Source organism: Mustelus asterias, unplaced genomic scaffold (assembly GCF_964213995.1).
Source record: "Mustelus asterias unplaced genomic scaffold, sMusAst1.hap1.1 HAP1_SCAFFOLD_193, whole genome shotgun sequence".
Classification (NCBI taxonomy): Eukaryota; Metazoa; Chordata; class Chondrichthyes; order Carcharhiniformes; family Triakidae; genus Mustelus; species Mustelus asterias.
The window spans coordinates 199,842-226,614 of NW_027590186.1; the positions used below are offsets into that span (position 1 = coordinate 199,842).

The 26,773-nt window shown below is 47.3% G+C and overlaps 1 protein-coding gene across 1 annotated transcript; it reads left to right on the plus strand.

The window, feature by feature from the left end:
- Nucleotides 1–761: 761 nt before the first annotated feature.
- On the plus strand, nt 762–18,898 carry LOC144485398 (uncharacterized). Its single transcript, XM_078203588.1, is given in 3 exon segments — nt 762–911; nt 3,243–4,290; nt 18,246–18,898. Coding segments are annotated over 2 exon segments (1,338 nt in total). The 5' UTR covers nt 762–911; nt 3,243–3,537; the 3' UTR covers nt 18,831–18,898.
- Nucleotides 18,899–26,773: the final 7,875 nt, after the last annotated feature.

A 26,773-nucleotide genomic window follows, 5' to 3' on the forward strand; every position in this document is an offset into this window, starting at 1 on the left:
AGGAGCTGACAATGATTCTGAAGGGTTTGTGGATCCACAAAGTGTTTCCAAATCCTCCCAGATGTCCAGCCGCCTGCGGTAAAGCCAGGGCCTGTTTCCTGGGCCAGAAGTTGGTGCTGTTTCCAGTGCAGCCGTGGTTTCCATTCCTACCCTGTGCTCATAATCTCCGTAAGAAGTTTAACAACACCAGGTTAAAGTCCAACAGGTTTATTTGGTGGCTTTTGCTACCAAATAAACCTGTTGGACTTTAACCTGGTGCTGTTAAACATCTTACTGTGTTTACCCCAGTCCAACGCCGGCATCTCCACATCATAATCTCCCCCAGAACCCTCCCCAACACCATGACTGACACTGAGCATGCTCAGAGCGCACACCCACACCACCTGATGTGGAGATGCCGGTGTTGGACTGGGTGAGTCACCTGATGAAGGGGCGGCGCTCCGAAAGCTCGTGATTCCAAATAAACCTGTCGGACTTTCACCTGGTGTTGTGACTTCTTACTGTGCTCACCACACCTGCGCAGTGCGTTCCCAGGCTCCCCAGCGCCTTATCATCTTTGCGCATGCTCCACTCCCAGCCTGGACTCGCCCCTCATTCACTCCGATTGGTTGGAGGACCAGCCACTCCCGCTCGGTCCTCCAGCCGCGCCCCCTCTTCCTATTGGTCCGGAGCTGCCGTCAATCAGTGCCCGGGCATTGTGATGTGAAGCATGCGCAGTGTCATTGCTGTCCTTGGCGCTTGTTTGTCCCGGAGAAGCGGAGTCAGCGTTAGGCGGTGGCTGGGAGGATTTGGAAAAACTTTGTGGATCCGCAGGCGGGAAGGAGCTCGAGCCGGCGGGTTTTCAATGGAAATTTTAAATGGCGCGGATCCAGAGCCCGAAAGAAAACCGGAAACATAAATGGATCCGGGCGGTGAGGCTTCATAAACACCCGGTGTCGGCCAGGTGCCGGATCTCGGGCATGGGTGACACAATGGTTAGCACTGCTGCTTCACAGCGCCAGGGACCCGGGTTCAACTCCCAGCCTGGGTCACTGTATGTGCGGAGTCTGCACATTCTCCCCGTGTCTGCGTGGGTTTCCTCCGGGTGCTCCGGTTTCCTCCCACAGTCTGAAAGATGTGCTGGTTCGGGTGCATTGACCGTGCTAAATTCTCCCTCAGTGTTACCCGAACAGGTGCTGGAGTGTGGTGACTCAGGGATTCTCACAGTAACTTCATTGCAGTGTTAATGTAAACCTACTTGTGGCACTAATAATTAAACTTTAATCCCTCAATTTACAAGACAAAATCCTCAGACGTTAACATCTGCCATCTTTATTAAGGGCAAAACCAAATGGATAACCCTCAGCAGAGAAAAACATCAGAGATAGAGTTTATTGTGAAAACAGTGGGTTGTTGTAAAACAGGAGGTCAGAATTATAGCCAACAACAACTTCTATTTATAACATCATAAATCATCCCAGTGCACTTCACACAGGCGGCACAGTGGTTAGCACTGCTGCCTCACAGCGCCAGGATTCGATTCCCGGCTTGGGTCACTGTGTGGAGTTTGTACATTCTCCCCCGTGTGTGCGTGGGTTTCCTTCGGGTACCATGTTTCCTCCCACAGTCGGAAAGATGTGCTGCTTAGGTGCATTCACCCAAACAGGTGCTGGAGTGTGACGACTTGGGGAATTTCACAGTAATTTCATTGCAGTGTTAATGTAAGTCTTACTTGTGACTGATAAATAAACTTTGAGGAACATTATAAAACAAAGTGAGATTCCCAGATTCATCAGGAGATATTAGGACAGATGACCAAAAGCTTGGACAAAGAGGTGAGTTTTAAAGAGAGGCTTAAAGGAGGAAAGTGAGGTAGAGACAGAGGTGGGAATTCAGATCCTGGGGCTGAAGAACTGAAGACACACCACCAGTAGTGGAGCAATTACAGTAGGGAATGTACAAGAGCAGCACTGATATCTCAGATGTTTGTGGGAAGATTACAGAGATCGGGAGGGCTGAAGCCATGGAACGATTTGAAAACAAAGATGAGAATTTTACAATCAAGGTGTTGCATGACTGGGAGCCAAGGCAAGTCACGGAGGACAGGGGTGATCAGGGACTTGCTGTTAATTAGGAAAGGGTTGGCAGACTTTTGGATGACTTCACGTTCCCATGTATAAAATGTGGGAGGCCTGGAAGAGTGCGATGGAACAGTTGAGTTTGGAGGTAACAATGGCCTGAATGAAGGTTTGAGTAGCAGATGCACTGAGGCAGAGTTGAGGGCATGTGATAGAATAGAATAGAATAGAAACCCTACAGTGCAGAAGGAGGCCATTCAGCCCATCGAGTCTGCACCGACCACAATCCCACCCAGGCCCTACCCCCACATATTTTACCCGCTAATCCCTCTAACCTACACATCCCAGGACTCTAAGGGGCAATTTTTTAACCTGGCCAATCAACCTAACCCGCACATCTTTGGACTGTGGGAGGAAACCGGAGCACCCGGAGGAAACCCACGCAGACACGAGGAGAATGTGCAAACTCCACACAGACAGTGACCCGAGCCGGGAATCGAACCCGGGACCCTGGAGCTGTGAAGCAGCAGTGCTAACCACTGTGCTACCGTGCCGATGTTACCGAGGTGGAAATAGGCAGTCCCAGAAACTTGGGATCAAATGGGACACCAAGTTATGAACAAACTGGCTTAATTTCAGACATTTTCCAGGAAGAGGGATTGAGTGGATTGCAAAGGAACAAGACTTGGAAGGGGGACCAAAAACAATGGCTTCAGTATTCTTGATATTTAATTGAGGTTAATTAGTCAGCAGGAAGAGAACCAGAAAGCAGAATAGGCCCCGAGACTGAAACCAGGTTTAACTTAGTTAGAGAGGGAGGTTTAGAGAAACCCCCTTCACAATTTCTCATCAAATCTCTAAACAGTCAGTTCTGGACACAAAGTTAATATCTGCTATTCTGACTGATCGGGTCGGGGTGATTCAGATTAATGTTTTCTCATGTGTTATGAATGAAGTGAATCATCGAAAATACTATCTCTAGTTGTACACATTTTTTAAAAGGATACTGAAATGATTATCTGTTAATTTATTTGGATTTCAGTTCAGGGAGGAGGGAGAATGTGTGGGATGGGGATCTGCAACTTTGGGGGTTCGAGAGGAAAAAATTCCAGAGAAACTAGAATTGTCTGTTGAGAATTTCTATCCTGGGCTGTCAGTGATGACTTTTATTGACGGTTTTTACAGCTATTAGAAGTTGAGGATTGCAGTCGGGAATCTCAAACCAGACATCACATCAAGATCTGACAGAATCACTCGATTCATTAGGACCTGGATATCATCGTACTTGGAAAGTGGAAGGAGAAATGTTTGTTTGTTTTGTCTATGGGAAAAGATTTCAAACATCAGTGTGACTGGAAAAGCACCGAGACACACGCACACCCGAGTGAGAGTGTTCCAGTGAACTGACTGTGGAAAGAGCTTTAACCAGTTACACAGCCTGAAAATACATCACCATTCACAGTGAGTAGAAACTGTACACATGTTGTGTGTGCGGACGAGGCTTCAACTGATCATCAACCTGGAGAGACATGATGACACCGACACCACGGAGAAACCGTGGATATGTGGGGACTGTGGGAAAGCATTCACTTGTCCATCCAAACTGGAAACACATCGACGCACCCACACTGGGGAGAGACTCTTCACCTGCTCCATATGTGGGAAGGATTTCACTCAGTCATCCAACCTAGCATTACATCAGCGTGTTCATACTGGGGAGAGTCCGTTCAGCTGCTCTGTGTGTGGGAAAAGGTTCATTCAGTCATACAATTTGGCATTACACCAGCGAGTTCACACTGGGGAGAGGCCAGTCACCTGCTCCGACTGTGGGAAGGGATTCACTCGGTCATCCCACCTATTGACACACCAGCTTATTCACACTCGGGAGAGACCTTTTAAATGCTCTGACTGTGAGAAGTGCTATAAAAGTTCTAGTGAACTGATGTCCCATCAACGTGTTCACACTGACGAGAGACCATTCAGGTGCTCTCACTGTGAGGCTGGGTTCAGGCAATCATGTAGCCTCATTGTCCATCAGCGAGTTCACACTGGGGAGAGGCCATTCACCTGCTCCGAATGTGGGAAGGGATTCACTCAGTCCTTCAACCTGCTGAGACACCAGCGAGTTCACACCGGGGAGAGGCCGTTCACCTGCTCTGAATGTGGGCAGGGGTTCACTCGGTCCTCCAGCCTGCTGAGACACCAGTGAGTTCACACCGGAGAAAGGCTCTGAGTGTGGGAATGGATTCACTGATTCATCCAACCTGCTTAAACACCAAAGAATTCACAAGTAACACAGTGATTGGAATCTGCTGTTAATCCTGTCCATGACTGTAATATGTTCATTGGGTTTGTTTTTGTTGATGTTAATGAACTCTAGCCAGTTGTACTGTTTAACATTCTGAATAAAAGTCAAATAAATTATCTTTGTGTTCAATGCCACGTTGAATCTTTTTAATATCATCAACACAATTGAATTCCTTTTGTGGTGCTCTCCCGTTGATCTTCCTCTATCTTCACCTCCCCACAAGTGCTCATGGAGGAGAAACTCATGATCTTCTTTGTCACTAGGATTGGGACAATCCAATCAGCTGCCTCTGCTGCTTCCCTCCTTCCCCTAACCCACTGAACCAAACCTCCTCTAACGCTCCCTTTTGTCTGCGCTCTGAACTCTGATCTTTCTGCAGTTTCTCTCCCACCTCCCCTCGTGTCCTCTTAGAGCTCATCTTGTCCATGAGTCCCATCTCCTGATCCTTCAGTCCTATTCCCACTGAACTACTGACAGCACGACTTCTCCATAATAGCTGCTATTGTTAATAGCTCCCTCCTTCAAATCCAATATCATCATCCACTTCTCTCCAAAATATCCTTGACACATGCCCTTGTAAACTACCATTCAATCTCCCCTTCCTCATATTGTGAATTGTTGTACCTTTCTCACAGGTGTATAGAAAAGTTTATTTTGTTTGTTCAGAATCTGTGGAATTTTGTGCCTTTATTCACTTGTGAAGTATCTTGAATATCCACCTTTATCTATTTTATACAAACTTATCCAAATCTAAAAGCAGTTTAGTGGGAATTGGGTGAACAGAACAGAAGGTGGGTCTCCTGGACACGATGAGCTGCTGAGAGGAGATGGAATGTTACAATCCCAGCTGATGTTACTATTGGACAGGACGGTCCAAGAATAAAACCCTGACTCAAGTGACCATAACTTTTACCTTTTTGTTTTAGAAATGTGGATGAACAGAGTCACTGGACGGCCAATTAGCTTTTAACAAAACATCTATTAAACATGAAAAGATTGACAATAACTGAAGACCTTTTCATCCCACCCTCCTCCTGCTGCAGCGAACACAGTGAGGGAGCTCCCTCTTATGGTGCTGTGAGATAATTGGTCTCTACCTGGGAGATCACTGAATTCTCAGATGACGAAAGGATCTTATTGGAGAATTGTGCTGCCGTAATTTTCTTGTTGCTATTATTTTTCATTTTAATATACTTTAATACAGATGGACCCATTCACAAATCGATAACAATCTCAGAAACAGCAACAGGCAAACTCGCAGACACACAGACACATTGACAGACACTGGGAAACTCACAAACATATCTCCAGATATACATAATCTCAGACAAACATCTACAGGCAAACTGGCAGACAAACACATTCACAGACATGCAGACGAAAAAATATTCAGACTTACACAAACACATGCACAGACATACACATTATCACACACACTCTCACAAACACGGAGACTGAGACCATGAAGGGTTGATGTTAATCTCATTCTAATATCCACCTGCTGGACACTAAAATAATAACAGAAGCAAATCTGAGGCTCAGTGTGTGGGTTTTACTATGAAATGAGATAATGTATAAATATATCCCCTATTGCTCAGGGTGGGAGTGGAATTGATGATTTATCTGCTGTCTGTGATTGCCTTGAACAAAGAACAAAGAACAGTACAGCACAGGAAACAGGCCCTTCGGCCCTCCAAGCCTGTGCCGCTCCTTGGTCCAACGAGACCAACCGTTTGTATCCCTCCATTCCCAGGCTGCTCATGTGACTATCCAGGTAAGTCTTAAACGATGTCAGCGTGCCTGCCTCCACCACCCTACTTGGCAGCACATTCCAGGCCCCCACCACCCTCTGTGTAAAAAACGTCCCTCTGATGTCTGAGTTATACTTCGCCCCTCTCAGCTTGAGCCCGTGACCCCTCGTGATCGTCACCTCCGACCTGGGAAAAAGCTTCCCACTGTTCACCCTATCTGTACCCTTCATAATCTTGTATACCTCTATTAGGTCTCCCCTCATTCTCCGTCTTTCCAAGGAGAACAACCCCAGTCTACCCAATCTCTCCTCATAGCTAAGACCCTCCATACCAGGCAACATCCTGGTAAACCTTCTCTGCACTCTCTCCAATGCCTTCACGTCCTTCTGGTAGTGCGGCGACCAGAACTGGACACAGTACTCCAAATGTGGCCTAACCAGCGTTCTATACAGCTGCATCATCAGACTCCAGCTTTTATACTCTATACCCCGTCCTATAAAGGCAAGCATACCATATGCCTTCTTCACCACCTTCTCCACCTGTGTTGCCACCTTCAAGGATTTGTGGACTTGCACACCTAGGTCCCTCTGTGTTTCTATACTCCTGTTGACTCTGCCATTTATTGTATAACTCCTCCCTACATTATTTCTTCCAAAATGCATCACTTCGCATTTATCCGGATTAAACTCCATCTGCCACCTCTCCGCCCAATTTTCCAGCCTATCTATATCCTGCTGTATTGCCCGACAATGCTCTTCGCTATCCGCAAGTCCAGCCATCTTCGTGTCATCCGCAAACTTGCTGATCACACCAGTTACACCTTCTTCCAAATGATTTATGTATATCACAAATAGCAGAGGTCCCAGTACAGAGCCCTGCGGAACACCACTGGTCACAGACCTCCAGCCGGAAAAAGACCCTTCGACCACTACCCTCTGTCTCCTATGGCCAAGCCAGTTCTCCACCCATCTAGCCACTTCTCCTTGTATCCCATGAGCCTTAACCTTCTTAACCAACCTGCCATGTGGGACTTTGTCAAATGCCTTATTGAAATCCATATAGACGACATCCACGGCCCTTCCTTCATCAACCGTTTTTGTCACTTCCTCAAAAAACTCCACCAAATTTGTAAGGCACGACCTCCCTCTTACAAAACCATGCTGTCTGTCACTAATGAGATTGTTCCGTTCTAAATGCCAAATAACAAATATTAAATTGTAGAGATTATAAAGTTTGAATTGTAATATCTAATGGTGTAAAGTATCTGGGAGCAGAGTGGGTGTGATGAAGGCTGGAATACAGACTGGGGGAATGAAGATGAAACTGCTGTGCAGAGTGAATGGTTCTTGTTTTAGGGAGGGATGGATGGAGAGAGAGAGAGAGAGAGGAAGTGTGAGGTGGATTGTGGGAGAGATGGATGGATGGGGCTGAATGTGAGAAGCTGAAGTTTACATTTGAAGAGGTTCCCAGTGCCTCTGAGCAGCTGAACTGGGGAAGCTTTTGGCCAGACTGTGCTGCTGCTGCTGCAGTTTCCCCTCCTGGCCACGAAGGATCGCTGTAACTCTACCGGCCATTGCTGTTCCCACTGTCAACTCTTGCCCGCTCCAGCCCGCCCGCAGCTCATACAGGAACTCACTGACCAGGAGCGGAGTGGAATTGGAGATGATCAATGATTCCAAAATGAAACTGGATGGATGATTGAAATTGATTTGAAGGAAATCAAATTGCAGGGGAATTGGAATCTAGAAGGGGAATAGGATTGACAGGATTGCTCTACAGAGAGTAATCATGGACTCGAGTTGCCAACCCGACCTCTAACTATTGCAGAACACGCTGGAGGAATGAAAGAAAACAGATGCTCACAGGGTTGTAAAAGGATAGAACTGAGTCTAAAACACCAATATGTTTTCATGGTCGTACATTTAAAATCAGATTATTGGAGATTAAAACTAAACCAATGGCATTGCTAAAGATGTTGGTGTTTCTCCTGCGAAGGTTGCAGCAAAGGAGGGAGCTTGTCAGAAATCAGTACCTTCTAATGTATTTATGATGGGTGAAAATAGAGACATGAGGGATTATGAAGGAATTGTAAATTCCACCTTGTCCTATACAGTAAATAACACATTTTTCTTCTCTTTAGTTCTGAAAGAGTCACACAGATTTGAAACATTATCTCTATTTTCTTCCTACAGTTGTTGCCAAACCTGCAGTTTTTCCAGCATTCTCTGTTTTTGTTTCAGAATCCTTCATCCACAGAATTTTGCTTTTATGAAGCATTTATATTTGAAGGGGAAATCACTCCATTTTTGTCCAAGAGCCGAGAAAGATTGTTATCCTGAGGGATACTGCCTCAGTTCAGAGTTTATTGTTGGGAAAAGATTTAGACTTTTCCAAAAGTTCTCTGAAACAAAATGTATTGATTTTGAGACATTGATTGGAAGTGTCTGTCTATCCCATTGTGTAGATTTTTTTTAAAAATTCATTTATCAGATGTGTGCATCACTGGCTGCACCAGCATTTATTTCCCATCCCTAATTGCCCTCCGTTTCAGAGGACATCTAAGAGTCAACCACATTTCTGTGGCTCTGGAGTTGCATGTGGACCAAACCAGGTAAGGATGGCAGATTTCCTTCCCTAAAGGACATTACTGAACCAGATGGAGTTTTTCCGATAATCGACAACGGTTTCATGGTCATCAGTAGATTCTTAATTCTACATTTTTTTATTGCATTCAAATTTCACCAGCTGCTGTGATGGGAAGTGTGTGTGACATTCAGGAGAGTGAACTTAAACTACACTTTGGTCATTGATTTGAATTGTGTGTCTATCTCATTTGTGTAGAGTTAAAACTACAATTTGGGTATTGATGGAGTCCAGAACTAGGGGTCATAGATTGAGGATAAGGGGTAAAACTTTTACACCTTTTTGAGGTGAGGAGAAATTTCTTTACCTAGAAGGTGGTGAATGTGTGGAATTCATCATCACAAAATATAGTTGAGGCCAAAATGTTGTCTGATTTCAAGAAGAAATCAGATATAGCTCTTGGGGCTAAAGGGATCAAGGGATATGGGGGGAAGGGGATCAGGATATTGAGTTTGATGATCAACCATGAGCAAAATGAATGGCGGAGCAGGCTCGAAGGGTTGAATGGCCTACTCCTGCTTCTAGTTTCTATGTTTCTAAATGTGTGTCTATCATTGTGCAGTGTAAATTTAAACTACGCTTTAATAAAGGGGACAGTTATCGGCTTACTGATTAGAGATTTTATAGTGGGGAATTATATAGTTGGTGATATTGTTTTTCATGTTCTGAAACCATGTTCACGGTTCAGAAGATGTTCCTGTGAGTAAAACAATCCCTCATCTATTTGTGCTCCAGTGAAGCAACAAATTTCTTCACCCAGAGGTGCCTCTACTTTCTCAGAAGACGAAGGAAACTTGACATATCAGCTACGACTCTCACCAACGTTTACAGATGCACCATAGAAAGCATTCTTTCTGGTTGTATCACAGCTTGGTATGGCTCCTGCTCTGCCCAAGACCGCAAGAACTACAAAGGGGGTTGTGAATGAAACCCAGTCCATCACGCAAACCAGCCTCCCATCCATTGAGTGTCAACACTTCCCGCTGCCTCGGAAAAGCAATCTGCATAATTAAGGACCCCACGCACCCCGGACATTCTCTCTCCCACCTTCTTCTGTCAGAAAAAGATACAAAAGTCTGAGGTCCCATACCAACCGACTCAAGAACAGCCTCTTTCCTGCTGCCATCAGACTTTTGAATGGACCTACCTCACACTAAGTTGATCTTTTGCTACACTCTAGCTATGACTGTAACACTACATTTTGCACACACTCCTTTCCTTCTCTATGAATGGTATGCCTTGTCTGTATAGTGCACAAGAAACAATACTTTTCACTGTATATTAGTACATGTGACAATAATAAATCAAATCAAACTAACACGAGTAAAGATATTGATATCCACCCTGGTAATGGACAATGCAGAGGCAGGAAAAGTGCTGGAAACATTTCAAGATAAAAGTCCACCACCAGAGGAAATAAGACCTCAAATAGTGAATGACAATTGACAGAGTAGCTGCTATTGCTGAGACAGAACAAGAAATAACAACAACAGGAGTTCAGAGAAATGGACAAATTATTTTTTAAAAAAATATTTAAACCCCCCCCCAATGATTGGAATGAGTAGTTTGTGAGTGATGAGGAAGATTCAAAATGTTAGAAAACAAAATGAAAGTCCAGAATGAAGAAGCTTCGACATCGCTGGAAAGAAATTAAATAAAACTCAATCTGAATTAGATCAGGAGAAACTCCAGGATTATGAAATGTTCAAAGAACAAACAGGAGCAGCAAACCATTTTGCTTAAACATCAGAAGTATTTGAATGACATTCTGGAAATGGTGAAGAAAATTTGGACCAATGACCTACAGCAGATTAGCGTGTGGAATGAGAACAAAAGTCTGAGCATTTATAGACAGGGGCTGGTAAATGAAAGTTTTACCTTGGAGAATAACTGGAGCTGAGGAGAATTCTCCCAAGGGACAGTGGTATGTTTATTGTGGTCTAGACAGAAATAAATAACTTCCAGATTGTGCCTTGAGAGAGAATCTGGGCATGTAAAAAGTAAACCTGAACACATCACACACAGTTATAAATAATAGGGTTAAATTAAAAGAATTAAAACAAAATAGTATTATGTACAATAAAGTTCATTTTGGTAAAAATAATTGTGTAGCTTTGTTGGTTTAAAGAAGGTATTCAGCTTTCTTTAATGAGGAAGTGACAATGCCAAGGCCGGACCTTGTTTCCTCCTTGGTCGAAATGTAACCCCTGTCCACATCTCCACTTCATTCTTCCACTGGTCTTATGGTTCAGACTCCGAGAACATCGGTGGGAAATCAGACCCTGACAATTCCCACTCACTTTCAGCCATCCTCACAAAAGCTGCTGGGATTGTAATCTTCTGCCTGAAATTTTATTTTTCTTGAGTTTCCAACATTCAGCAAGAATTCTGTGACCATCTATTATTCCTGACAGTCTTATGGTGAAGGAAGAAACTGGAGCCAATCTTTACTTGGAATAGATTTATTCAGAGTGAAACATTACAGGTGTATACCTCCTAAAGTAACTCGTTGTTAGTCTTCCTTTCTATGTAGTCGCTCAATTGATGCGATTAACAGCCACAGAGCATCGAATCACTGTAACTGCCTTGGTGTCTCAGCAGTTTGGATGAACAAGTGAATCCCTGCCCACACACACAGCAGGTGAATGAATCTCTGCGTTATGAAATCGTTGGTGTCTCAGTAAATTGGATAAATCATTGAATCCTTTCTCACACACGGAGCAGGTGAACGATCTCTCCCCATTGTGAACTCGCTGGTGTGTCTGCAGGTGGGATGACTGAGTGAATCCTTTCCCACACTGAGAGCAGGTGAATGGCTTCTCCCCAGTGTGAACTCGGTGTCTCTGCAGGTTGGATGAATCACTGAACCCCTTCCCACAGTCAGAACAGGTGAATGGCTTCTCCCTGGTGTGAACTCTCTGATGTATCAGCAGATCGTATGACATTCTAAAGCACTTTGTGCAGTGAGAGCAGCTGAACGGTCTCTCCTCAGTGTCCAGCAGCACAGATTGTATGAAGCAACTCCCACAGTCAGAGCATTTAAAATGTGTCTCATTGGTGTGGGTGCCTCGTTGTCCCAGCAGACTGACTGAATCCCTTCCCACACACGGAGCAGGTGAATGGCGTCTCCCTGGTGTGAATGCGTCGATGTCTCACCAGACTTGATGACTGAGTGAATCCCCTTCCACAGTCAGAGCAGCTGAACGGCCTCTCCCCGGTGTGAATGCGCTGGTGTGTCAGCAGGAGGGATGAGTGAGCGAATCCCTTCCCACAGTCAGAACAGGTGAACAGTCCCTCACTGGTGTGAAAGCTCTCGTGATTCCTCAAAGCAGATGCCCGTGTGAATCCTTTCCCGCACTCTGAGCAGGTGAATGGTCTCTCCCCAGTGTGAACTCGCTGGTGTATCAGCAGGTTGGATGAATCACTGAAGCCTTTCCCACATTCAGAGCAGGTGAACGGCCTCTCCCCGGTGTGAACTCTCTGGTGTCTGTGCAGGGTGGATGAATCAATTAATCCTTTCCCACACATCGAGCAGGTGAATGGCCTTCTCCGCTGTGACTGCGTTGATGAGTTTCCAGCTCACAGGGAGCACGGAATCCTTTCCCACAAACCTCACATTTCTACGGTTTCTCCATGGTGCTGGTGTCCTTGTTGTTTCTCCTGGTTTGATGATCAGTTGAAGCCTCGTCCACACACAGAACACGTGTACAGCTTCTCTCCACTGTGAACGGTATGATGTTTTTACATGCTATGCAACTCAGTGCTTTTCCAGTCACACTGACGATTGACATCTTTTCCACAGACAAACATTTATACTTCCACATTCAAAGGTTGAAGAACAATCAAGTGACTCAAGTCATGTTTGTCCTGAGTTTTGCATCTGTAAACTTTTCCCTTGTAATACCTGTAAAGAGAGTTTACAAAATTAATCAGTCAGTCTGGGATAGAAATTCTGAACAAACAATTCTAGTTTCTAAGGAATATTCTTTCCTCCCTCAATCCTCAATATCTGCTAATCTCCACGCCACACAGCCTCCCTCTATCCCCACTCTGCTGTACGTAATTCTACACCTTTGCAATTCTCTGTTAACTGCTTCCTGTCTTGGACTCAGAGATAGTAAGAAATAGGAACAGAAGCAGGCTATTCACCCCATCAAGCCTGCTCTGTCACTCAATATGATTAAGGTGAAAGGTGTCCCCCCCCTTGTCTTGCCTTTTCACAACACCAGCGGCCACAATCAAAGGATAGCATCCCTGCAGTCAGAAGGCGGCCATTTGGCCGATCGAGCCTGCACCAACAACAATCCCACTCAGGCCCTATCCCCGAAACCCCACATATTTACCCTGCTAATCCCTCTAACATACACATCCTGGGACACTAAGGGGCATTTTGACATGGCTAATCCACCTAATCTGCACATCTTTGGACCATGGGAGGAAACCAGAGCACCTGGAGGAAACCCACACAGACAAGGGGAGAATGTGCAAACTCTGCACAGACAGTGACCAAGCTGGGAATTGAACACAGGTCCCTGGAGCTGTGAGGCAGTCATGCTAACCATGTGATCATTTCTGCCAATTCTAGCATGCTACCACCATGAAACACATCCGCTCACCACCCCAATCAGCATTCTGCAGGGACCGTTTCCTCCATGATACCCGGTCCACTCCTCCATCACCCTCAACCCCTCATCCCACTTTACATGCCCACGCATTCGCAAAAGGTGCAATAGTACATCCTCCTTGTCCAACACTCCGAACACTCCCTTCAGATGAAGCAGCATTTCAATTGTACCTCCTTCAATTTAGTCCACTGCATTACAATGCCGTCTCCTCTATGCTGGGGAGACTAAACGCAGACTGGGTGACTGCTTTGCAGAACACCTTTGCTCAGTCCACAAGCATGACATTCGCTTTCCAGTCACTTGCGATTTCAACTCAGCATCTTGCTCTCATGCCCACATCGCTGTCCTTGGCCTGTTGCAATGCCCCAGTGTCTCACAACACCAGGTTAAAGTCCAACAGGTTTATTTGCTACCAAATAAACCTGTTGGACTTCAACCTGGTTTTGTGAGATTTCTTACATTGATTAAACTCAGGACAGAGCTAGCTACTGTATGTTATTTTTATTTTATACCTTGGTGCTTTGGCTTCAGTCATAATTGAATCAGAAAACATAATTATTTTTTATGCAAGAACATACTTCAATGGTGGCTATCTTACCCAGCATTCACAGTGAATCAGAATATGATCTATCCTTACAACAGACTTTGCGCATGCGTACTGTAGATCTAAAGTGTATGCGCAGTGGATGTTGCTGCCGCAGTATCAGCAAGGGGGTTATATCGGCTCCGGGTTTCCAGGGAAACGGCTTATTCTGGAGGGTAATGGAGGCGGCGGGGTGGGTGGAGAGGCTTCATAAGCACCCAGTGGAGACAGGAGAACCCGAATAATAACTGCTCAGTGCCGCGTTCCTACCATTCGAGGCCGCGACCACAGATGCCGATTTGGAGGCCCCGAGTTGACGGAGGCCATCTTTCTCGGGGCGATGGGCAATAGTGCGCATGCGCGGTGCTCCCTGCCAGCAGGAGGAGAGAATGTTGTGAATTTCTCTCCTGGACTGACAGGGATGGACTTTGGAAACTCCTTTTACAAGGAGTTAGAAGGGGAGGATTTACACACAGAAAACTCAACCCAAGAGAAATGTTTCTCACTTAATTTCTATTCTTGACTGACAGTGATGATCTTTTTTTACAGGAAATTTGATGACAAAATTTGAAGGGAAACTCAAACCAGACATCAGATCAAAACCTGACAGATTCACTCCATTCATCAGAACCTGATTGTAAGTGTGTCTATAGAAAAAGATTCAAACATCTGTGTGACTGGAAATAGGGAACGATAATGTCATGGAAGGATTTGCAAAAAAAGATGCAATGTTTTAAATTGAGTTGTTTAACCAGGAGCCTGTGTGGGTCAGTGTTTTAAAGTTTATTTATTAGTGTCACAAGTAGGCTTAGCCTACATTAACACTGCAAGTTGCTGTAAAATTCCCCTAGTTGCCACACTCCGGCACTTGTTCGGGTCAATGCACCTAACCAGCAAGCCTTTCTGACTGTGGGAGGAAACCCATGCAGACATGGGGAGAACGTGCAGACTCCACACACACAGTCACCCAAGCCATGAATTGAACCCACTGTGACGCAGCAGTGATAACCACTGCAGCCCCATGGTGAGGACATGGTGATGGGTGAGTGTGTGGGACTTGATGCAGAGGACAGAGGTTTATATACACCAAAGTTTTTCATGGGTTAAATGAGGGACGCTGACAGTCAAGTCTAAAGAAAATAAAGGAATGAATGAAAGTTCTAGAAACCTCAGCTGAGACAGGGATTTAGCGAAACTCAAGTTGGTAATGAATAGATGTCCGGTCAAGTCAAGAGGGAATGCATGAAATTTTCAGAAACAATACTAATATTCTGATGCAGCGAATGGTAATGACCTGAAACTCTACGTTCTAAAAAACTCAATCAAATTTGTGAGACATGATTTTCCACTCACAAAGCTATGCTGTCCCTAATCAGTCCTTGCGTCTCTAAATGCCTGTAGATCCTGTCTCTCAAAATACCTTCGAGCAACTTACCCACTACAGATGTGAGGCTCACCCACCGGCCTGTAGTTCCCAGGCTTTTCCCTGCAGCCCTTCTTAAACAAAGGCACAACATTTGCCACCCTCCAATCTTCAGGCACCTCACCTGTGACTATCGATGATTCAAATATCTCTGCTAGGGGACCCACAATTTCCTCCCTAGCCTTCCAAAATGTCCTGGGATACACTTCATCAGGTCCCAGGGAATTATCTCCCATGATGCACTTTAAGACTTCCAGCACCACCTTCTCTGTTATATGTACACTCCTCAAGACATCACTATTCATTTCCCCAAGTTCCCTAACATCCATGCTTTTCTCACCAACGGATTTCTCAAAGGATTGTGAATGAAGTCCAGTCCATTGCGCAAACCTGCCTCCCATCCATTGACTCTGTACACATCCGGCTGCCTCGGAAAAGCAGCCAGCATAATCAACCCTCACACCCCGGACGTTCACTCTTCCACCTATTTCCGTTGGGGAAATGAAACAAAAGTCTGAGCTCACGTGCCAACCAAATCAAGAACAGCTTCTTCCCTGTTGCCGTCAGACTTTTGAATGGACCTACCCCGCACTAAGTTGATCTTTCTGTCCACCTGAGCTATGACTGTAACACTACATCCTTCACTCTCTCCTTTCCTTCTCTATGAACTGTATGCTTTGTCTTGATACTGTGCAAGAAACAATTCTTTTCACTGTATACTAATACATGTGACAATAATAAATCAAATCAAGTGCATCCTTGGATCTTGTGGGAGTTTGGGGAACTTGGGGAAGAAATTGCAGAGGGCCTTGCAGAGGTATTTGCTTCATCCCTTTCCACTGGCAAAGTTCTGGAAGACTAGAGTGTGGCTAATGTTGTTCCATTGTTTAAGAAGGGCAGCAAAGAGAAGCCTGGTAATTACAGGCCGGTGAACCTGACAACAGTGGCGGGTAAGTTACTGGAGAGGATTCTGACCAACCTTTGGATAATCAAGGTCCGGTTAGGGAGAGTTGTCAGAGATCCTGGGTACCAGCAACTTTAGGCATTCTTAGTCGACTTGAGTACAAACGGCACTGGACACCAGGCACAATCCAATGTGGAGCCTTTAATGACTTGTGCACAAGGAGAAACCCTGTGCAGCTGTCCCGCAAGTGGTTCTGATGTTACAGAAAAATAACTTGGCAATAATAGTCAATTACAGCAAATCAGAAACCAGGAATTTTTCTAATCCTTCATTGACGGACATATTCGCCAATTAAATCCTAGCTTTTCGCCCTTTCGCGTTCAAAATTGACTTCTGCTAATCTTTTATTTGCATAGCATATCCCCATATCTCGCCTTTGGTATTTGTTATGGAGAAATCTGGTCTTGCTCACCCTCTGGTGAAGGCCGAAAAGCAGAATGTTCTGGGGCCTACGTCGGTGAAGATTAGCCTGTTCGTGCTGAAATAGCAGACACTGACTCCTTTGAAGGTCTGCAAGCCGATAAATATTTTCACTCGCTGTTACAGAGAAGGCAGGAAACTTTAATCTGAGCATTTCCACATAGTCAGCCCTGCTTCGTGCATGTGTTAGAGTGGGCCAAGGCTGAGGCAGCTGTCCTATATATATTTATAGAGAGAGAATAGACTAACATTTCGAGTCTGGATGACCCTTTGTCAGAACTCTGATGAAGGGTCATCCAGACTTTAAACGTTGGCTCTATTCTCTCTCCACAGATGCTGTCAGACCTGCTGACATTTTCCAGCATTTTCTGTTTTTGTTTCAGATTCCAGCATCCGCAATATTTTGCTTTTATATATATTTATATATCCAAATGTGCTATGTTAACAAAATGGACAGTTACTAACCGAAATATAAAGCATCATGTGATTTAGCTGACTTGACCATATTCCAATAGTTATTCAGTCATTAAAGACACAGTCATGGAGCATTAAACTTGCCTCACAGGGAACCTTGTATCAACACACAGGCAGCTGCTTTGTGAGACAGCGAGCAGCACAGACAAGTCAGAGATAAGAGTGTCTTGAGAAGAGAGATTCATTGTGAAGGCTCAGGGACGGTTGATAAGATGTAGGAATTCTATGATTCTCATGAACATTTTTTCCCCTCTCATTCCCAAAAGCTGTGAATCTCCATCCCACTCACTCTCCCTCCATTCTCACTCTGCTGTATCTAATATTCACCCTCCCAATTCTCCTGAAGGTGCTGATTGAGGCTGATTGACAGATCCACGCTCACTGCTTCCTGTCCACGACTCAGAAATCATAACAGGAGCTGCAGTTGGCCATTCAGCCCATCGAACTGCCTCAACCATTCATTGAGAATTGGCTGATCTACCGCAGCATCATTTCCCACGCTATCCCCCAGATGGAGAGAGAAAAGAGCCAATGTTTCGAGTCTGGAGAGAGGAAAGAATGTTCCATAGAAACTAGAATTGTCTGTTCTGAATTTCGATCCTGTACTGACACTGATGACTTCTGTAAACTTGTTTTACAGGATATTGAAAGAGGAATCACAGGCTGAAATCTCAAACGTCACATCTAGATCTGACAGAGTCATATTCCTTGGGACCTGAATATCATCGGCCTTTGTATCTTGAAGGAGAAATTGTTGTCTGGGCTGTCAGTTTGAAAAGATTTCAAACATTAGTGTGACTGGAAAAGCACCAACACACTGTCACACTCGAGTGAGAGTGTTCCAGTTCACAGACTCAAGAGCTTTAACCAGTGACACAGCCTGAATAAATATCACACCATTCACAGCGGGGAGAGACTGGACCCGTGTTCTGTGTGTGGACGAGGCTTCAACTGATTGTCCACCCAAGAGAGAGGCAAGGACACCTGCACCATGGAGAAACCATGGAAATGTGCGGACTGTGGGAAGGGATACGGAGCCCCTTCAGAGCTGGAAGTTCATCGGCGCAGCCACACTGGGGAGAAGCCATTCACCTGCTCTCAGTGTGAGAAGGGATTCAGTCAGTTATCCAACCTGCAGAGACACCAGCGAGTTCACACTGGGGAGAGACTGTTCACCTGCTCTCAGTGTGAGAAGGGATTCAGTCAGTTATCTGGCCTGCAGGCACACCGGCGAGTTCACACTGGGGAGAGGCCGTTCACCTGCTCTCAGTGTGGGAAGGGATTCACTAATTTATCCACCCTGCGTAGACACCAGCGAGTTCACACTGGGGAGAGGCCGTTCACCTGCTCTCAGTGTGGGAAGGGGTTCAGTCAATTATCTGACCTGCAGATACACCAGCGAGTTCACACTGGGGAGAGGCCGTTCACCTGCTCTCAGTGTGGGAAGGGATTCAAAGTTTCATCCCGGCTGCTGAGACACCAGCGAGTTCACACTGGGGAGAGACCGTTCTCCTGCTCTGTGTGTGAGAAGATATTCAGTCTTTCATCCCATCTGTTGAGACACCAAAAAGTTCACGAGTGATTCCAGGGGTTGGATTCTGCTGTTATTGTTTCTGCTCTCAATTACATCCAGGACTGCATTTTGTTCATTCTCACAGTTGGTCAATGGGGAGGGTCGGAGGGTTTCTTTCTGCTGGACTGGTCGGTCTCATGACTTTGCCTCCAGTGGGCTGATGCTCCTTGAGTCTTGTTGTGAATACCTGGTTTCAAATTTCACAAGGATCACAGAGTGACAGGATGTTAGGAAGTTCAGAGTCACTATTTCTGTTTGAAACCTCCCAATGCCCATCCAATTTCCTTTGTAATTGTTTATTGTCTCCACTTCCTCCACCCTCGTAGGCAGCGAGTTCCAGGTCATTACCATTCGCTGCATCAAAATATTCTTCCTCACATCCCTCCTGCATCTCTGACCCAAAACCATAAATCTGTGTCCCCCTCGTCCTTGTCCCGTCAGCTAATGGGAACAGCTTTTCTTTGTCCACCTTATCTAAACCTGTCAGAATCTTGTCCACCTCTATCAAATCTCCCCTCAACCTCCTTTTCTCCAAGAGGAACAACCCCCAGCCTGACATTGACAATAAAGAACAAACTAACAGAATATGTTAATACCTGAAATCAAATGGGAATGTTTAATTTCTGTTTTAAAGGAATCATGAATATATTGTCCCGTACAATAAAGGGATTTGAATAACTCAGCTTGAGTGCAGTTGAATGAAATGTATCAATCTCGTATCCACCCACAGTCTAGAGGAAGTGTGGAATGTGTAGCTGGAAATCCCTCCCTAACAGCACTGTGGGTGTACTTACACCTTAGGCATTGTAACAGTTCAGGAAGGCAGTATTGGCGCTGATCGTGGCCGAGGCAGCTACATACAGCCACATATTCTGTTATAATTGAAGGACTACAGATTGAATGTGAGGCATTATGGGACTGGACTATCTTGACCACATTCCTGTCACTGCTCAGTTTCTGCAATCACGGACTATTAAAGCTGCTTGGCAGGGCCCCGACAGAGGACCTGGTGAGAATATTTACTCAGAATGAGTTAGAATTAAACTTATTCCAGGACGGGCTGGTGTTCAGTGGCTGAGATTCCCGAATCTGTAAAATGGGGGTCTGATCAATCAAACAGTGGTCGGTAGTTAGTTAAGAAGCGTTCTCATGCATTATTTAAATTATTTTATCATAAATTTGAGATCAGAACTGTGAGGGACTTGTAACCCAATAGTTGTTGAATTGACGGTAAACTCCAAGTAGCACTGGACTGAAAAGGGGGTCTGACCAAGAAGTGAAGTGATCTCAGGCATTGTTTAAATTACATCATCATTGGCCAACTTCCCCTTTGTGACGTCACAGCGGAGCCATCCTTGAATCAGCCAATAGGAATCTCTCTGCTCCGCGGTGACGTCTCCGGGTTCCAATCGCAGGCCCGGGCGCAAGGATCCGGGAGCCCCGCCCCCACCCATTGTTCCCCTCCCCCTGCACCACATCGAGCCAAGGTTTCCAGGCAACCGGCTGACAGCTCCGGCCAGAGCGAGAAGCTGCTCGGTGATCTCCCCCTCCCCCCGGTCCAGGTCTGCGCATGTCCAAGGGAGGGGGAAGCTGCGAATTGCAGGGCAGATCCTGCCCCCTGACCTTCTGAGGTGTTGACTAATAGGAAGAGTTGGAGGACGGGATGGACTCTGGTCCTCCAGCTGATCAGAGCGCGGGCTTTGTGTGAATGAAGATTGAGCTTCAGACAGACTGAAACTTCCTCCTGTCTCCAACATCAGAGAGGTTGTTTCTGTAGTGAAGTGGTTGTCACATTTGCCTGACACACGAAAGGTCCCTGGATCAAAACCGGGAAGAAATGTCAATTTGTTCATTCCAGCATCTGAAAGTGGGAAGGGGGAGGAAGGTGAGCTGTTGCCTGCCTGCCTGCTGTCCGGCCTGCCTGCCTGTCGTCTGGCCTGCCTGTCTGTCGTCTGGCCTGCCTGCCTGTTGTCTGGCCTGCCTGCCTGTTGTCTGGCCTGCCTGCCTGCCATCTGGCCTGACTGCCTGCCTGCCGTTTCGCCAGCCTGTCTGCCTGCCGTCTGGCCTGCCTGCCTGTTGTCTGGCCTGCCTGCCTGCCATCTGGCCTACCTGCCTGCCGTCTGGCCTGACTGCCTGCCTCCCGTTTGGCCTGCCTGCCGTCTGGCCTGCCTGCCTGCCGTCTGGCCTGCCTGCCTGTTGTCTGGCCTGCCTGCCGTCTGGCCTACCTGCCTGCCGTCCGTCCGTCCACTGGAGGGTGCTCTCTCCCTGGAGGGAAAGAGGGAGAGAGGACACGGAGTAACTTTCTTTCTTTTTTCTTTCCATCTATGGGAGGGAGGACTGCACGCTTCAACATCTAGGGACTGAGTGGTTGGGCTGGTGCCCTCATCATCAGAAGGTCGGTGCCTGAAAGGGAGGGGGCGGTGAAGTAAATTCAGACTGTTTTTTCCATCTGCAGTGGGGGGGGGGGGTGGTGGTGGTGAAGACACCCCGGACTTGAACTGTTCGCGCCCGAAAGGGCTGGAGGAGTAAAGTCCCCCACCCACTGCTGCTGCCCCCAACACTAACACCCCCTCCCCTCTTTCCCCCTGACTGGGGCACCGGCCCCCCTCCGTGCCTTGTCCCTCGTCCTCCCTCCTGCTCCTCCGACCTCCTCTCTCCTCTCTCGCTCCAGGGAGAGAGCACCTAGACCCCCATCCACCTACCCTACCCTCCCTTATTTTTCCCTCCTTTTGTACGCCCTGCCGTGCATCTGGGCAGTCTCGGGGTGGGCATAGCACTCCCTTGATTACTATGGCGGCATCGCCAGTATCGCCGGTGGCAGAGCCTCCTCGGTCCACCTATGTGGGCGTGGCAGCTACCAGAGCCCCCGCCGCTCCCAAGGCCCTGCCACCTTTTTCGTTGCTCACGCGGCAGCTCGGTGTAAAGTGCTATGCCCACCCCGACATGTCCATCGAGGCCTGTGTCAAGGCAATGGCTGGGGTTGTTGGCCCCTGAGCCATTGTCGCGGCCTCTAAGATGTACGGCCGGGCCGTATTCTTTTTGAAGGCCGAGCGGGCGGTCCACCTCGCCCTGGAGAGGGGGCTCACGGTGGGCGGGACGTTCCTGGCGGTGGACCCTTTGGAGGCCACCGCCCATAAGATCATCATCTCGAACGTCCCGCCCTTTCTACCCGGTGAGCTCCTCCTCCCCCACCTCCATCCACTGGGGGAGGTCAGGTCCGGGGTGGTGCCGATCCCGCTTGACCTTTGGTACCCCTCCCTCCGCCATGTCTACTCCTTTTTGTCCATTTCTCCATTTGTCTGCCTGACCCGGGAGGAGGTCCTGGAGGGAGGGTTCAGTATCCGTTCCACCCGGCCGATTACAACCCGGAGTTCTTTTTCAGTATGCCGGGGGACTGGGGCAGCACCCCAGTGTTCGTGTCCCCATGCGGCGGCGGCGAGGAAATGGTCCACTCGTCCTCTCCGTCCCGGCCTTGGACGCTGGACATCCCCAACCTTAATCCGGAGGTTGTACCGGACCTCGGGGGTGTCCAAGCGTCTGGGGCGGAGCGGGGGACTGAGTCGCCGCCGCACGCGGGCCTGCAAACCGGGGAAGGTGAGCCCGGGGGGAACCCCTCCTCCGCCGATCCTGGGGGTGGGATCGGGGAGGGGTTGGGGTGAGTTGGCGGCTCCGTGCCGCCCGCCGTACGTCCTGCGGCGGGGGACTCGGAGTCGAGGGGTGACTGCCCTGAGGAGGTCAGCGGCTCGGTGGTGGGCACGGGGGCACTTTTGGAGTCTGCCCAGAGCGAGGCGGGGTCTCCCTCGTGCCTCCCACCGAGTCGTCCCTCGTGCAGTTCTTCTGGGACAATCGACTGCACTGGGTCCCTGCTGCAGTTCTGCATCTCCCGCTTGAGGAGGGCGGACAAGGTCTGGTGTGCCTCCGCACTCAGATAGCGACCTTCCGTCTCCAGGCCCTGCAGAGGTACCTTTACGTTGAGCCCCCTCCACAGTGGTGTGCCATGGCGACGTATTTCTTCCACCAGTGGCACAACCTCAATTATGACGGGCAGCTCCTGCATATCGAACTGGGGCGTGCTTCGACCGCCCTGCAGGAGTTGCCTGTCTTTAACCAGGACCTCCTCACTGTCTGGAACACGGTCGCCTCGCGACGCTGCTCCCCAACCCCCACCCCACCCCCCCACCCCAACCGCACCCCCCCCAACCCCCCCCACCCCCACCCCCAGCCCCGCCCCCCCACCCCCCCACCCCAGCCTTCCCCCCCACCCCCCTCACCACCCCAACCACCCCCCCCCCACCCCCCACCCACCCCACCCCCCCCCACAACCGTAGGATTCACTGGTTCACGGGCTCCGAAGACTGTCCCTTCTGTGGCCTTGTGGAGTCCGTGGACCATGTCTATGTTGTGTGTCTTAGGCTGCATTCCCTTTATGTTTTCCTGAAGAAACTTTTGTTAAAGTTTTGTTTGCACTTCAATCCCACGCTCCTGATCTACGGACACCCGGTGCGGAGAGGGGAGGGTCGGGATGGCGACCTCCTCGTGAACCTGCTCCTGGGCCTGGTGAAACGCGCCATTTACCGGTCCAGGCAGCGGGCGATCAAGGGAGCCGTCCATCCTGACTGTCTTCCCCTCTACCGCGGCTCCATTCGTGGCCAGGTGTCCCTGGAGAGGGAGCATGCGGTGTCCACGGGCGCGGTTGACGCCTTCCCCACCCATTGGGCACCGCAGGGTTTGGGGTGCATTATCGGCCCTAATAATCACATTTTAATTTGATGTCTTTAAGTTTCCTTTGTACTTTGATTTCTGTTCGGACTGTTCCCCCTCCTTTTGGGGAGCTGCCCCTTTTACTTTGTCCTGACTTAATTTGACTTTGTTTATTTGGTTTGACCTAAAAAGAGGGCAACATCTGTGAGTAAAAGACTTTCTTTTCTCCCCCTTTCCATTTCTTTTCTCATTCTGGGGGAAATTGGGGACTTGCAGCAACTGAAGGGAAAGGAAGTGAATCCAGGGAGGCTGCAGACTCTGGAAAGGTTGGCCCAGGTCTGTCTGTCGCTCTTTTTTAAAGACATTGACATCCTTTGCTCCCTCAGCTTGACTCATTTATTTGTCTGGATGAAGCATGGTCTCTTTGCTAATGTTCACAATTAAAGGGATGTTTTCTCCAGGAGGTGGCTGACATTTAAGGGCACAGTAAATTAATATTGTGCACATTCATGACCCAGACACGTCAGACTTATGATCAATAGAATCATAGAATCCTGCAGTGCAGAGGGAGGCCATTCGGCCCATCGAATCTGCACTGACCACAATTTCATGGAGATTTACAGCATGGAAACAGGCCCTTCGGCCCAACTTGTAAATGCCACCCTTTTTTTTAAAACCCCTCAGCTCGTCCCAATTGCCTGCATTTGGCCCACATCCCTCTATACCCATCGCATCCATGTTCCAATCTAAGTGCTTTTTAAAAGACAGAATTGTACCCGCCTCTACTACTACCTCTGGCAGCTTATTCCAGACACTCATTATCCTCTGTGTGAAAGAATTGCCCCTCTGGACACTTTTGTACCACTCCCCTCTCACCTTAAACCTATGCCCTCCAGTTTTAGACTTCCCTACCTTTGGGAAAAGATATTGACTATCCAGTTGAGCTATGCCCCTCATTATTTTATAGTCTTCTAGAAGATCACCCCTCAGCCTTCTATGCTCCAGAGAAAAAAGTACCAGTCTATCCAGCCTTTCCTTATAACTCAAACCATCAAGTCCGGGTAGCATCCCTGTAAATCGTTTCTGCACTATTTCTAGTTTAATAGTATCTTTTCTATAATAGGATGACCAGAACTGTACACAGTATTCCAAATGTGACCTTACCAATGTCTTGTCCAACTTCAACAAGACGTCCTACTTCCTGTATTCAATGTTCTGACCGACGAAACCAAGCATGCCGAATGCCTTCTTCACCACTGTCCATCTTGTGACCTCACTTTCAAGGAGCTATGAACATGTACCTCTAGATCTCTTTGTTCTGTAACTCTCCTCAACGCCCTACCATTAACTGAGTAAGTGCTGCCCTGATTCATAGAACATAGAACATTACAGCGCAGTACAGGCCCTTCGGCCCTCGATGTTGCGCCGACCAGTGAAACCAATCTAAAGCCCATCCCTACACTATTCCAATATCATCCATATGCTTATCCAATGACCATTTAAATGCCCTTAATGTTGGCAAGTCCACTCCTGCTGCAGGCAGGGCATTCCACGCCCTTACTACTCTCTGAGTGAAGAACCTACCTCTGACATCTGTCCTATATCTATCACCCCTCAATTTAAAGCTATGTCCTCGTGCTAGCTGTCACCATCGGAGGAAAAAGGCTCTCACTATCCACCCTATCTAATCCTCTGATCATCTTGTACGCCTCTATTAAGTCACCTCTTAACCTTCTCTCTAACGAAAACATCCTCAAGTCTCTCAGCCTTTCCTCATAAAACCTTCCCACCATACCAGGCAACATCCTAGTAAATCTCCTCTGCACCCTTTCCAATGCTTCCACATCCTTCCTATAATGCAACATAGACGGGGAAACAAAACGATCAATGATTCTCTCTACCCCAGTTCCACAGCGAGTGGGACAGGGACAAGCAGCAGGATCTTACCACGCACTCTCCAATCACCCATCCACTGCCAGCAGAAAGCGGCAACTGCAGCTTCAATCAGCGGCTTCCTGCCCATCCCTGGGACACAGGATACTCCAAACGGGGTGAAACATAACAATGCACCGACCAAACGCTCATCAAAAAGTTGATCGATTATAGTGCGTTCACTGAATATTCAAACAGCATTTACACAATACCCGAGTAAGTCACAAACAATATTTTTACCAACTTTCCAAAACTTTTCAGTCATAAATTCGTTCATTTGACTGAAAAGCTGAGTGTTGTGAATCTGGAAATGAGCAGTGTGGGATTTCTGTTACCCAGTGAATTGTTTTCCATTGTTTGTCCATCAGATTTGCAATTCCATTTGTGTTGTACATTGAAGAGAATCTCATTTCAAAATGATGAGAAAACCAGGAAAATATTAAATACTGGAAGAAATCCTGAGGGAAATGGGTCACAATGTTGGGAAGGCGGTGCAGCTGTGAATGATGTTATTTGTGATTGAGTGGAAAGTATAATATCCTGCGGGATTCTGCGGGATCAACATAACCAAAGAGACTTATATAGAATTGTAAACGCTGCGGTCATGCTGTAGCTCTGGAACAGGTTTTGCAGAAATAGAATTTGGGTCATTGGCACCCTGGTTTAGAATATCTTTAGCAGCTGTTTTGTCAGTCTCTGTGGCGCAATTAGTCAGCGCGTTCAGCTGTTAACTGAAAAGTTGGTAGTTTAAGACCACAGCAAGAGTTTTAACAACACCAGGTTAAAGTCCAACAGGTTTATTTGGTAGCAAATACCATTAGCTTTCGGAGCGCTGCTCCTTCATCAGATGGAGTGGAAATGTGCTCTCAAGCTAATGGTATTTGCTACCAAATAAACCTGTTGGACTTTAACCTGGTGTTGTTAAAACTCTTGCTGTGTTCACCCCAGTCCAACGCCGGCATCTCCACATCAGTTTAAGACCACCCAGAGACGTAGTTTTCACTGTTTTGACCCCATCAGCATTCATAGGCAAACAGTTGCGGGTTGGCAATGGGCCCTGAGGTGTCATTAAATATATAAGAACAAAAGACCAAAGAAAATTACAGCTCAGGAACAGGCCCTTCGGCCCTCCAAGCCTGCATCGACCATGCTGCCCAACTGAACTAAAACCCCTTACCCTTCCGGGGACCACATCCCCCTATTCCCATCCTATTCATGTATTTGTCCAGACGCCCCTTAAAACTCACCATCGTATCTGCTTCCACTGCATCTCCCGATGAGTTCCAGGCACCCACCACTGTCTGTGTAAAAAACGTGTC